Below are 13,527 nucleotides of genomic sequence, written 5' to 3' on the forward strand. Positions count from 1 at the left end.
TACAAAGATGTTATCATTAACATTGAATTCTTTTAGCTTATGAAATTGTTGTATGTTAGCTTAACTGTATTACATTATAAGAATTCAGTTGTAATTCACTCACGTTGCTTAATATATTATGACTGCTTTTCAATGACAGTTTTGAGAGGCTTTCTGGAGAAGTTTTCACATTTTGACATTTAAGTAGCTGAATATTCTTCTTATTTCTGATAATAAGACTGCTTGATGACTCATAGCGGCATCAGCATATGAATTGCAATCTGTGCAAATAAAAGTATCTTCATAACTCAGATTTGCTAACCTCATGTAATGGTTACTACTAACAAAGGATTGAAAATCTTTGTTTCCCAATTGCAGTGACCTGTGCTCAAATTAATATGTTGCTTCTTATTTTTAAGCCAAAAAAGCTTCTGGAATGTTGTCCTTCTTCAGAGGAACAGCAGGAAAAAGCCCTGATCTCTCTTCTCAGAAGAGAGAAACCTTACGTGGTGCAGATAGTGCTTACTATCAGGTTGGGCAGATCGGCAAGGAAGGGATAGAGAATCAAGGTATTGAACCACAAGGTATGTTAAGTATATTTGCTCATTGTAAGCTTTAATTTATTTTCTTTCGCTTTGTATATTTCTTACAGGCTTAAGTAGATAATTCTTTGCGAGGCCAGGGCTTTCCCTCTGTTTTACATCTTTAGTGTAATAAATCAGAAACATCACCATAGAATCCACCTGGTTTTAGTGTCAGTGCTGTTACTTATTCTGTGCTAGAACCAGAAAGTCTTAGTATCCATTCCTATAAAGAGGCAAAAGCAATGTTTCTAAGGTTTACTAGGTGCTAAATGATATTACACATGTAAACATGATTCATAACACTATGTACTTCTTCACCACTGTACTGCTGTCTCCAGGTTGTCCCCTCCAGTGCCTGCAGGGCTGTAACTATTAATGTAAATCTTCTCCAGATGTCCCTTCCAGTGCCTGCAAAGCTATGGCTATTAATGTAAACCTTCATTTTGATATTTTAAATTTTTTTTACTTTTAAAATATCAAAGTGAAGATTTACATTAATTTGGCAAACTCTGCTGACCTGTCCTGTTTTTTGTTTGTTTGTTTTTTTTTTTTTTTTTTTTTCTGTGTGCAGTCTATTTCTGTTAAGCCTCTATCTTCTTCTGCCCCTGACTCTCCACAGAGGATTCCTCCAAGAACTGACCCTGGAATAAGGCCAGACCTTTCACATTACAGTAGTTAGTTGAATCACTTCAACTACATGAAATATTTATTTGATTCTTTAGAGAAATTGTTTGGTGACCTCTAGTTCAGATCATGAACTAGTAATTTAAAAAATAGGAACTGTAGTTGGGCTTAGTGGTACACACATAATTCTAGCACATAGGAGGCTGAGGCAGGAGGATTGTGAATCCATGACCAGCCTGGGTCATATGTCAGAGTTCTGTCTCAAAACAAAGCAAAGCCAAACAAAACAAAACAGAAAAACAGCAGCTGAAATAAAAAATTTTGGTTAGTGATTAAGATATGACTTTGATGCTTAACAAATGATTTTGAGCTGTGACACTTAGAGGATGATTTGTTCTTCTAGATATTAAGATGTATTCCAAATTTAACGTGAGCCAAATACAAAAAAAAAAAAAAAAAAAGCAAAAAACAAGTCTGACTCTGTTAAGACTTTAGAATGTTTTTCTGTATGTGCCTAGGGAAATTTGATCATAAACATGGAAAAAGAGGGGCTAGAGCAGTGGCTCAGCAGTTAAGAGAACTGGCTGCTCATGCAAAGGACCAAGTTTCAATTCTCAGCACTTACATGGTGGCTACCAACCATCCATAACTTCAATTCCAGGGGATATGATGCCCTTTTCTGACCTTCACAGGCATTGCATGACATGGGTGCACTTACACATGCATGTAATATACACATAAAAATCAAATATTTCTAAAAACATGGATAAAGAAGCTGAGGGATTCTGGCATAAGAGTTGAGTTACTCTGCTGTTGTCACAGAAATCACTTCAATGTAAGAAAAATTATCTACCCTGAAATAGTGAAATTTCAGAAAATAACATACATTTTTATTATAATCATTTACATAACTTGTTTAATGTGTGCTTTATAGTGACTTAACTAGGATATTTCTATTATTGATTTGCTACCTTTTGTTGCTATATCAGGGGAAAAAAGAAAAGACAAAATGGACTTAAAACTAATTCTTTGCTTTACTAATGATAATAACCCTTTTAGATGAGATAGACGGAGGAGATACACAAAAGAAACAGCTCACAAATCCTCATGTGGAACTTCGTAAGTATAGAATAACATTGTTTGAGGACAGGGACTATAACTGAAAAATGCTGAGACCTCTAGCATAGTTCAAAATAAATACACTGAATTTTAAAAAGAATGTTAAGTTTGTTGGCATGAAGTTTATTGAATCTATAACTCAATTTATAAAATATGTACTCTTTAACCTCTCTGTTTAATTAAAATAATAATTTAACTTATATATGAGGCTCTTGAGTTCAGTCTCCAGTACCATATACTCATAAAAAAAGGTATTTAAGAATTTCTGTAAAAGTACAGTGATGAAAGCAGGGTGAGGGAATCTCTCTGAGGTCTCTTTGAGGCCAGCGAGGGCTGCACAGTGAGACCCTATCTTGAAAAACAAAACAAAACAAAAAGAACAGTGATGAAAATACAGTAACCGAGTCTTGTGTTTGATTTCTTTGAAGAGTTGTAAGAGTGATCAGATGATATTCCATAATCCTGTGAAGATCACTTTAACAAAATTGTGATAAGTGGAGTTTTTACTTCACTATGAAAGAGAAACCTAAATGGTTACATTAGGTACTGAGAGGGGGAAAAGAGATATTTTTTGCTTTATAAACCCTCTTTTAAAAACTTTTGTTTATAGAATTTTCCGATGCTAATGCCAAGTTTTACTGTCGGCTATACTATGCGGGAGAATTTCATAAGATGCGTGAAGTGATTCTAGGCAGCAGTGAAGAAGATTTCATTCGTTCCCTTTCCCATTCATCACCCTGGCAGGCCCGAGGAGGCAAATCAGGAGCTGCCTTCTATGCCACTGAAGGCAAGTCTTTTTTACTCATTTCCCTTGAGATTGTTCATGAAACACTGTGGTATTATCTGTAGGCAAACAAACCTCCCATTTCTTTCTGTTCTTGAGAAGATGTAATAAAATATTTAAAAGATTATAAATGTGTGTCTGTAATGAGATTCAGACTTTGGTCAAATTCTTAGAACTCTTTCTAGTTCTGTGTTTCCCAAATGTAAATAGAAACTGTGTTAGTTACTTTCATATCTCTGTGACCAAAATACTGGACAGAACTGACTTAAGGGAGGAAAATTTATTTTTGCTCATGTTTGATTCCCTGATTGGTTAGTCCCATGTGCTTGATCAGAACAGGATGGTGGTGGGAGTGTGTTGTGGATCCCTCTTCATGTGGTGGCAAACAAGAAGCAGAGGGATGCAGAAGAAGGGCTAGATAGAACCTATAACCTTTTTCTAACTACATCCATCCACTGGGACCCACCTAAATAAATATTCTGTAGCTTCCAAATAGCATCACCAGGTTTGAGCAAGTTTGAAAGCTTGGGCCTGTGGGGGAAGGGATACATTTCAGATTCAAACTATAATAAACAGTTTTTAGAAAACTCAGTTGGGTGCCTCAGATCTGTTGAGAGAAAGGTAACACTAGATATATTTGAGGTATCTGTTGAGAGAAAGGTAACACTAGACCCGAAAATAGACCAAATTCTCTGCCTACAAAAACTTATCTAATAGCATAGCATGACCTTATGTGTTTAACATTGTATTCTGTATACCCACTGAAAGCAGAATATTTAAGAAAATATACATTTGTTGCTTGATTAAAAACTTATGAGATTAACATAAGTTAACATAAGTTTATAAAACTTTGAGAGTTCTAAAAGTTGAATGAATGAATTCATGCTATGAATTTAGATTTGAGAAGGGCTTCTTTTATATAGAAATTCTCAGGATTCCTTCTAGCCCTTTAATTACTTGAGAATTGTCTTCTGATCAAAATTTTCACCGTCATTTAAAAAAAATAAATATCCAAAAAATAGAAACTAAGTAGATGATTTGGGTTCTCTGGAATGATTTTATTTTCATTTTACAGAAGATTATGATGAATAAATGTAGAATTTCTGCCTTTTAGATGATAGATTCATTTTGAAGCAAATGCCACGTCTGGAAGTCCAGTCCTTCCTCGATTTTGCACCACACTACTTCAGTTATATTACGAATGCTGTCCAACAAAAGGTAGAAGTCTTCTTCCATGGTCAGTTTACTGGATTGTTTCATATCCTGAGTGTTTGTTCTGATAGCAGTCTTTTCTGTGGTAAGATATGAGCACAGCATAACTGAGATCTCTGCTGTGCTACTGAGGTGTCATAGAATGTAGAATTTTTAGATTTTTTTTTTTGCTTTGCCAATGAGGAACCAAATGACCTTGAGCAATTAACTTTTGAGATACACGTGTCAATATAAAATTTTGAAACTGGATGAAATTAGCTGTACGTTTAGTAATTTATAATTTTGTTGAGACAAAAATTTGAAGTCTATCTTGAGAAATGAGGAGATACTTCCCTTAGCAAGGAAGCCAGTAGCTCATATTTGTCACTTGTCACTGAGCTGGGACCTTGCCCCACGAATATTTTTTGAAGGAATTACAGAGGTATTTCTTTTCTTTCTTTGTTTTTTAGTTGTTAAATTACAGTTTATTGCATATTATTAGGGGAAATTCCATGTCACAAAGTTTCTGAATTTGAGCAACTAGGTAGGTATATCCTTTTGGAAAATTTAAGGATCTATTTTTATTGGCACTGTTATATTGAGTAGTAACTTTTGACATCAAAGCATATGAAAGTCCTCTTTCTGGTTACATCGGTATAAAATCTTGCTTGATATTACATGAGAACCATGCTTGCTTATTATGTGGATAATCAGATATATTGAATTATAAATAATTTTTTGATAATAGTTTACTTTTATATTTTCTTGATTAGAGGCCCACAGCTTTGGCCAAAATTCTTGGAGTTTACCGAATTGGTTATAAGAATTCTCAGAATAACACTGAGAAGAAGTTAGATCTCCTTGTCATGGAAAACCTTTTCTATGGGAGAAAGATGGCACAGGTGAGGATACTGGTCTCTGTGAAGAATTTAGCCATGAGGACCCTTTGTGCTTCTGGTTCTTGAATGTACTAAACCTGAGTAACATCTTATTTTATAGTAAATACTTAACCTTGGTTAATAAGGTAAATCTAAATTTTGATTTGTTGAAAGAATGGAGAAAAATTGGTATAACTCCATCCCCAAATGTAACATATCCAATATTCTAGAATCACATGGACTAAGAAGGGTGCTCTTCTTCCACCATTTTAAGAATGAATTAGCTAAGGCCTATAGAAATTAAGTACTTTGTCAGAGTTATTTAGCTGCTTTTAGATTTCAGGTTTATCTAGATTTTATGAGACTGACATTGCTACCTACGGCACTAACTTGCCACCTTGTCTAGATTTTAAACAGTGCTTTTCAAAGTGCTGGTCCTGAACTGTGAGATAAGAAGCTTGTGCTTGCATTAATTCAGCACTGTACTTTCTCTACTGAGAATGTCTTTGTGTGAGAACTAACTGAACTACACAGTATGCTTAATGATCTTACATTCTGGCACTAGCTCTATATAACATCATTATGAGCTGGGACCAGCTGGCCAGCCCTGGTCTATAGAATATACTCCAGGCTGTACTGATCCTAGTCATGAAGTTCTTTTACATATCCTACCATCCAAATAGTCTGAAATTTATGCTCTGGCTTGTACATTGCCATAAGTAATAGTACATGATTTTGATATCAACATTTTAAAAGTTTCCCAAGACTCGTTTTTCATACTGTTAGATGAGCCAATGATATACTTTCAGGGTTACTTGTTAATGTATTTTAAAGTTGGTTAAATTTCTGGACCATTTTAATACTTGAGTGCCTTAGTCTTAGTTTTGTTTTATATGTTACTATTATATCACCATGTAATTAATGTATTATATGCTATGGGTTTTATGTATTATAAAATTATATTACCGTGCACTTGACATAATTAGAAGAGTTGATTAACTTTAAAATGAATTTTTAAAGTATATGTAAGGATAGTGACTACAAGGAGCCTTTCTACCTTTTAACTACATTAATTAGCTATTGTGGCAGCTCACACATAAATAATACTTTTTTTTTTTGGCTAGGTTTTTGATTTGAAGGGCTCACTTAGGAATCGAAATGTAAAAACTGACACTGGGAAAGAGAGTTGTGATGTGGTCCTGCTGGATGAAAACCTTCTCAAGATGGTTCGAGACAACCCTCTGTACATTCGTTCCCATTCCAAATCTGTTCTGAGAACCTCCATCCATAGTGATGCCCATTTCCTTTCTAGCCACCTCATCATAGATTATTCTTTGCTAGTTGGGCGAGATGATACTAGCAATGAGCTGGTAGTTGGAATCATTGGTAAGTCTGTAACACCTTCCTTACAGCTCATGATTGGAACTAGAGTACAATTTAAAAGATTCTGTTCTATTGACTTAGTGCTGTAATATAGTTTATTGAATATTTTGATAAGCTTTCATTTGTAATTTAAAAAATAGGTGTTTATTTAATTTCTTCATTTCCAAAAATGTATAAATTTTTCTAAAAATCACTTAAAAAGGAGGCCCTGTGCCACTTTTATGAGAATTAGCCAGAGTAATGCGGGGACAGCCCTTGGAGCAGCACCTGGCATATTGACAGCACTCAGTAAAGGTACCATAGAAATAGTAGTAATCATTATTACTGCTCTCATGGCTTATGTTTATACCACAACTTTACTGCTCAGGTTGCCCTCTTTCTTGCATCCCTAGATTATATTCGAACATTTACATGGGACAAAAAACTCGAGATGGTTGTGAAGTCAACAGGAATTTTAGGAGGACAAGGTAAGCAATTTTTGTTTTGTTTACATTTTAAACTGTTTTCATATATTCCTTAAGGTTTTAATTTATTCATTTCATGTTTTATTATTTTTATTTTATGTGTGTGTGTTGCCTGCATGCATGTAAGTGCACCTGTGTCATGCAATGCCCATGGAGGTCAAAAGAGGGCATCAGATCCTCTGGAACTGGAGTTAACAGACAGTTGTTAGCCACCATGTAGGTGTTGAGAACCAAACCCCAGGTCCTCTGCAAGAGTAGCCACTGCTCTTAACCACTGGGCCATGTCTCCAGCCTCATATTTTAAAAAATTCTAAAAAATATGGTAGCCCAGCATGGTGATACACTACAATCCTACCACTTAGGAGGCTGAGGTGAGAGGAGGCTGAGGTGGGAGGATCTGGAGTTTAAGTCTAGCTTGGGTTGTGAGAGACACCCCCATCCCCCAAAACCCACTCACCAACCAACCAACCAATGGGTTGTTACTGATTTTGCCATTTCTAAAATGACTAAAGTGAGAAGGTATATAAGTGGGGGATTATTGGGTTTAAATGCTAGAGTTTTTTAAAGTAAGAAGTTTTTATTTTATTTTTTTAAAAAGCTAGAAATTCTGAGATGGACGTGGTGGCGCATGCCTGTAGTCCCAGCACTTGGGAGGCAGAGACAGGCCGATCTCTGTGAGTTCAAGGCCAGCCTGGTCTACACAGTGGGTTCCAGGGAAGGTGGGGGTAAAGGGAGACCCTTTTTAAAAAAAAAAAAAAAAAAAAAAAAAAAAAAAAAGCTAGAAATTCTGAATAACAGATTGTCTCTAATTAAAACTTGCTCTCTCCTTAATTCTCCAAGCACTACTGGCTTCCTTTGTGAATTTAGATATCTCTCATGTATAGGGAAGAACTTGTTTCTGAAAAAGACCCTGCCCATGGCAGATGGCATAGCAGATAACCCTGACTTCTCTAGAGTGCCCTGGCATATGATACTTTATAGTTGGTTAAGTCGGTGTCTCAATCCATTTTACTTAGACACACACACACACACACACACACACACACACACACACACACACGGAAAGAGAGAGGGGTTCAGATAGACATATAACATCTTTTTTCCCCTTTTTGTCTTTCATTACCTTAGGTAAAATGCCAACAGTGGTCTCTCCAGAGCTGTATAGGACTAGGTTTTGTGAAGCAATGGATAAGTATTTCCTGATGGTACCAGACCACTGGACAGGGTTGGATCTGAATTGTTGAAATCAAGCGCAGAATTTGAAATGGACTGTGGATGAAAGGGGTTGGAGCAAGAGCCAAAAATATGTGACCTATTTCATTTCTTCCTCACATTTACCACTGGACACAAAGACCTTTCAGTTTTGTGACTCTTTAGACTATAACTGCAGGGTAAAAGCTCCATGGATTTGCACTTTGTTTTTGATACTTGCAAATTAGCTACCTGCAAATTGGAAATTGCATAAAGCTAAATACAGGTTCTTTTCACAGGACTAAAATTAGAGATAAGTAGATAGGGTAAAAAACTGAGTTGTCTGTCTACTGACTTAATTGCTTAAAGAAGGAGGCACTGTCTGATAGATTGTGATTACCCTGGTATCACATTTGACATGTTCTTTACTGAGAAAGTATTTGCAGAGCTGCTTGGTTTGTTTTGTCTTTCATATGTAGTAACTTAATGTATGTGATTATACTTTCTGAAACATTTAGAAAAATTTTGATTTATTCCATTAATGGCCAATTAAGCAGATTTGTGCTTGCTTTATTGAGAAATTTGAATTAAATTGGAATCTTGCCATATTCTTTATCCTCGCAGCTTATCTTGTTTTTAAGTACACTTCATGTTTTAACATTCTGCTTTCTCTATGGGTGAAAAGCATCTATAACCATTAACTTTAAATCTTTTTTAGAACATTTTAAGCAGCTTGTTTAAAACTTTTGTGGAATATGCCAAACAGCACTTATATGTTCATATTCTAGCTTTTCTCTCATTTTTAGGGAAACGTAGTAAGCAGTAAAAGAATCTGCAATCACTGAATCCCTAAATGAAAAATTAAGAATGAAGGATGTTTTATGGTAAAAAAAAAAAATAGATTAGACACAATCTAAGAAAATGGATGAGAAGAAAAAAATTGTTTTTATAGTGCCAAAGTGTTTTTCAACACAACTAGCAGCCTAAGTGGTATCTATGAGATTAAAAGCTTTCAGTGTGGATATTCTCATTTTTCAGTTTTTATACACACTGGCCGGTTCTATTGAGAAATGCTAAGCAATAGTTATTATTCAATAGTTAAGGAACTTTTTGTTTACTAGTTAGCAGTTTTGTTTATCCCTTTAAAAGTGACCAGAAGTACAGAATTTTGAACAACCACTGAAACCCCAGAATACCAGAATATTTCCTCTTGGCTGCTCTCTGTAACAAGGATATTTGGACATTAATCAAGTTTTAAGTATCCATTTTCAGACTTTCTATAATAGCACATTAATATTCTCAGGAAAAAAAGCTGGATGCTTTCAGTTACAGAGAATGTAATATACACCCGAGCTAGGGGCATTTTGGCAAGTTTGCTTTATCAAAAGAAGGCAGTGGTTTGGTATTTGGTGACTGTTAAAAGCATGACTAATTTTGAACTGTTAACAAGTTGAACATGGGCTTATCTGCCTGATCCTATGCCCTGCCTGCTTTAATTGCACCTGTGCCTTGTGAAGGTACATCAAACACCAAGGAGTTCAGTTTTGATATTAAAGACTAGTAAAGCTGTTGTGCAGAGGTAAAAACTGTGAACTTTTTTGCATCAGAAACAAAGGACTCTGTTGGATCAGAAATGCCAGTGCTGTTTGTTATGTATCCTGTACATTTCCCATAAGGACTGGAAAGGGGTCTCTCCCTAGCTTTGATCAGACTGCCTCTGTTTTCTTTTTAGTTTCAGTACACGGTGTGTAGCGGGGATGCTCCATGGGAGTAGCTCCTGACAGTAATGTGGCATGTCTGTCTTCTGCCTCTGACTTGAAAAGTCATTTTGTTTTTAAAGTACTGCTGCCTCTGGTATTTTTGTGGCTAAGCATTCCAAAGCAAAAGTTACTGCTGTGAAAGATTCATCTGTCCTTTTTAGAGTTAATGTCTGGGCTGCCTTATGAAAGGGGACTACACAGTTTAACTCTTTGTTATGAGTAGTACAGCTGACTCCTTGCTGCTTCTATTTAGGCCATGGCAGTATACATACAGTGCTTGAAGTACAGTGTGTCCAATCAGTTTTCCTCTTGAAGTCCCTTTCACAACCTAGAGAATAGTAACACTGGAAAGTTCTAAATGAGGAAGAAAACTCGTGCTTAGAAATCCCTCTTTAGAATATATATGAATCCCCAAAATAATTGATAGCGACATGAGAAAATTTTGACATCTTGCTTTGTGTAAAAAATCTTATTCATAAATGTGAAGCTTTTTGATAACATCAAAATTTGTTTAAAAAATAGAAAAGATTCACTTTTTTTCTCATATCTTAGCCTAAGGAAAACAAGAGAAATAAGCTATTGTAAGGCCTTTTTGTAGTCTGTTGAGCACTTTATAGATTTAAAAGTTTCCTACAGAAACTTTGGTTTTCTAGCTTTTGCTTCTATTGAGTATTGTAAGTAGTGGGGTTGCTCATATTGGCATTAGCTTGTGCGATGCCTTGTTGACCATCAGCCTCTTGGCATTTTAGCCATTTGCAGTGGGCTTCTGTGAAAGTGCTAAGGAAAGGAATCTGCCTGTGGAAAGTTAGCTTCCTTTAAAGTGTGAAAACTGTGAGTGAGTCTGGCAATCAATCTGATCAGGACATTGATTCTTCCTAAGTGTTAACATACTGACTGATGCAGTATTAAAACCGTCTAGTGCAATGCCTTTTTTTGTTTGTTTGTTTTTGTAATAGGGGTACAGTGTATTATAGAAAAAAAATTATAATGAACAGTTTTGTTAATACTGCTTTGTCAATTTTGTAAAAAAAATGTATATATGTCTTTTAACAGGTTGGATTTTAAACTATAGAAATAACATTGTAAACCACAATAGCCTCCTAATTTAATATGAAAAACTCAATATTGAAAGTACTTAATGTATTATAATGTATATATTTCTCTACTTTGGTTCCAGCTGTTTTATATGATTGACATGTTATTTAAAAGATAACTACCCTAAACTTTTAGAGGCTTGTACTGTAAATAAAGGGGACTTAAAATAAACTGGAATTTACTTACTCTACTGAGTTTTGGGTCTGTTTGAGGAAAGTAACAAAACGAGATGGAGTTCCAGCCCAAACAAGGCCCTGGCCTGCTAGGGTTGTCTTCCACTGATTCTGCTCATTCTCGTCCCTTCTCTTGGCCAGTACTGGGCATGGTCCCATTCTTGCTATTTTTAGTTTTCCTGTTGGAACACCCAAAAGAAGTGAAGCCTTTGTCTATGCAGGATATACAGCGTGTGTGTGTGTGTGTGTGTGTCTAGGGAGGGGGGTAGTTCAGCTGTTACTTTCTTCCCTGAACTTGGAGGCTAATTCTGTACTGCCTGAAGCTGCATCTGGTCCTGCTGTTCAGTTGTGGGGCTGAAGCCATGAGGCCCACTTTTACCAGGATTCATGAGGGCAAAGCTGAGCTTGGCTGGGTAGAGAAGCTGATGCTTACTGTGTCCCAGAGGTGGCTGGGTTGTGGCAAGGCTGTGCAGGGAAACAGTCACAGACCACAAGGGTGGGCACCTCTGGCTTATTGACTCTGCTTTGCTTGCAGAGTGGAAGAAATGGAGGGCAGGGAAGACGCATGGTGGGTCTCTGGTCTCCATTAACCAAAATATCTTGGTTTGGAATCTTAAGATCCCTGGGTTAATGCCTAAGTAGATCAAAAATTTTTGTTTTAGTAATTATATATTATAGTGAGAAATATATTAAAAATCTAAACCAATTTTGAGTTATAATTCAATGATATTAAGCATTTTTCTATCCCTCAAATCCCAGGTAACTACCTATTTGATTTGAATGCATTTGATGACCCAAGATAATGCATATGAATGGAGTTACTTTGTGACTGTCTTATTTCACTTACATAATTCCTCAAGGTTCATCTATGTCATAACCTGTCACTGGATTTTCTTCTCCATTTTATAGCCGAATGATACTCCAGTCTCTATATTCCATATTTTTGTGTATCCATTCATCCTTCAACAGGTTTAGATTTTATGATGATGAGTTTTATGTGTCAACTTGACCAGGCTAAATGTACCAGATAGTAACTATTTCTACCTTTGTCAGTGAGTGTGTTTTCTAGAATTTAGCATTTTGTACACTGAATAAAGAAGTCCCCTTCACAAGTGTGGATAGGCTAGAATAGAGCAAAAAGGTGGCTGAAAGGCAAATATTCTCATTCTCCCCCTCCTCCCATCAATCTTCTCTGGCCCTTGGGCATTACAGCTCTTGGTTCTGGAGCCTTTATACTCCAGGAGTTACACTAGTGTCCTCCCTGGTTCTCCGGCTTTCCAATTCACTCTTGAGATGGTGGGGTTCCTTGGTTCTTAGCTCTTCAGACTTGATCTGAAATACAGCACAGCTAACCTGCTTCTCCACCTGCTGACAGCATGTTGTGGGACTTCTTGACTGTTATAATCATGTGATTCAGTTCTCATAAATCTCATATCTGTATATCTTATGTACATATGCATGGATGGCATACATATATGTGTTTGTATATATGCACATATGTATCTGTATACACACAGATATCTTGCATCCTTGGATAACCTAAATGATGTGAATTGTTTACTTCTTGACTGTTATGAGTAGTGAACCTGATTAGGCAGAACCTTTTCAAGACTACTTTCAATTCTTTTGGATCTGTAAGTTAAATTTTTAGGTCATATAAAATTCTATTTTTTTTAACTTTTGAGGAGTTTCTGTATTGCTTTCCATAGTGATTGTATCATTTTATAATCTCATCGGTACAAGAATTCAATTTTTAAAAATCTTCTCAGCCTTTTGGCTAAGATCAAGTATAGGATCTGTTATTACCAGTTTAATATCTGATATGGTCTCTATCTGAGCACAATCTATTAAATGGATTTGGGAGCTAGGAGATGGAATGCGAGCTTGCTCTGTTCACTCTGTACATAGATCTGGTATTGCAGTGCTTCTGGGAATAGTGCGTCCTTCAGGGGACTCTTGTACTCAAAACAGCTGGGGCTCACTTTGTAGGTAATGTTTTTGAGGTTTTATTTTTCAAAGTTTTAGAAATTTGTTTATTTTTATTTTATATATGAGTGTTTTGCCTGTGTGTATGTAAGTGCATCTATCATGTACAGTGCCCACAAAGGCCAGAAGAGGGAATTGAATCCCCTGGAACTGGAGTTACAGATGGTTGTCAGCTGCCATGTGGGTGCTGAGAACCAAACCGGAGTCCTCTGCAAGAACAGCCAGTGCTCTTAACCACTGAGCCATCTCTCCAGCCACAGGGGTTTGTTTTCTCTGTTGGGAGCATATATGTAAAGTGACGTGATTGGTTAATACT

At 36.2% G+C, this 13,527-nt stretch overlaps 1 protein-coding gene and 1 non-coding gene across 9 annotated transcripts in view; both read left to right on the forward strand.

Moving 5' to 3' along the window:
• The window catches only part of Pikfyve (phosphoinositide kinase, FYVE-type zinc finger containing), a 90,323-nt gene extending 79,086 nt beyond the window's left edge, over nucleotides 1–11,237 (forward strand). For all 8 annotated transcript variants that reach the window (XM_029569904.1, XM_029569902.1, XM_029569905.1 and 5 more), the window contains 8 exons: nucleotides 399–563; nucleotides 2,247–2,306; nucleotides 2,917–3,093; nucleotides 4,205–4,308; nucleotides 5,055–5,183; nucleotides 6,284–6,545; nucleotides 6,935–7,009; nucleotides 8,135–11,237. In XM_029569904.1, the coding sequence (XP_029425764.1) occupies nucleotides 399–563; nucleotides 2,247–2,306; nucleotides 2,917–3,093; nucleotides 4,205–4,308; nucleotides 5,055–5,183; nucleotides 6,284–6,545; nucleotides 6,935–7,009; nucleotides 8,135–8,250 (1,088 nt within the window). In that variant the 3' untranslated portion in view covers nucleotides 8,251–11,237. The remainder of the gene's footprint in view (nucleotides 1–398; nucleotides 564–2,246; nucleotides 2,307–2,916; nucleotides 3,094–4,204; nucleotides 4,309–5,054; nucleotides 5,184–6,283; nucleotides 6,546–6,934; nucleotides 7,010–8,134) is intronic.
• A 1,745-nt stretch (nucleotides 11,238–12,982) lies between these two features.
• On the forward strand, nucleotides 12,983–13,172 carry LOC115072566. The gene has a single exon (XR_003851612.1). It is a non-coding gene; the product is annotated as a U2 spliceosomal RNA (small nuclear RNA).
• Nucleotides 13,173–13,527: the final 355 nt, after the last annotated feature.

This window comes from Nannospalax galili, unplaced genomic scaffold (genome assembly GCF_000622305.1).
Source record: "Nannospalax galili isolate Female #2095 unplaced genomic scaffold, S.galili_v1.0 scaffold281, whole genome shotgun sequence".
NCBI lineage: Eukaryota > Metazoa > Chordata > Mammalia > Rodentia > Spalacidae > Nannospalax > Nannospalax galili.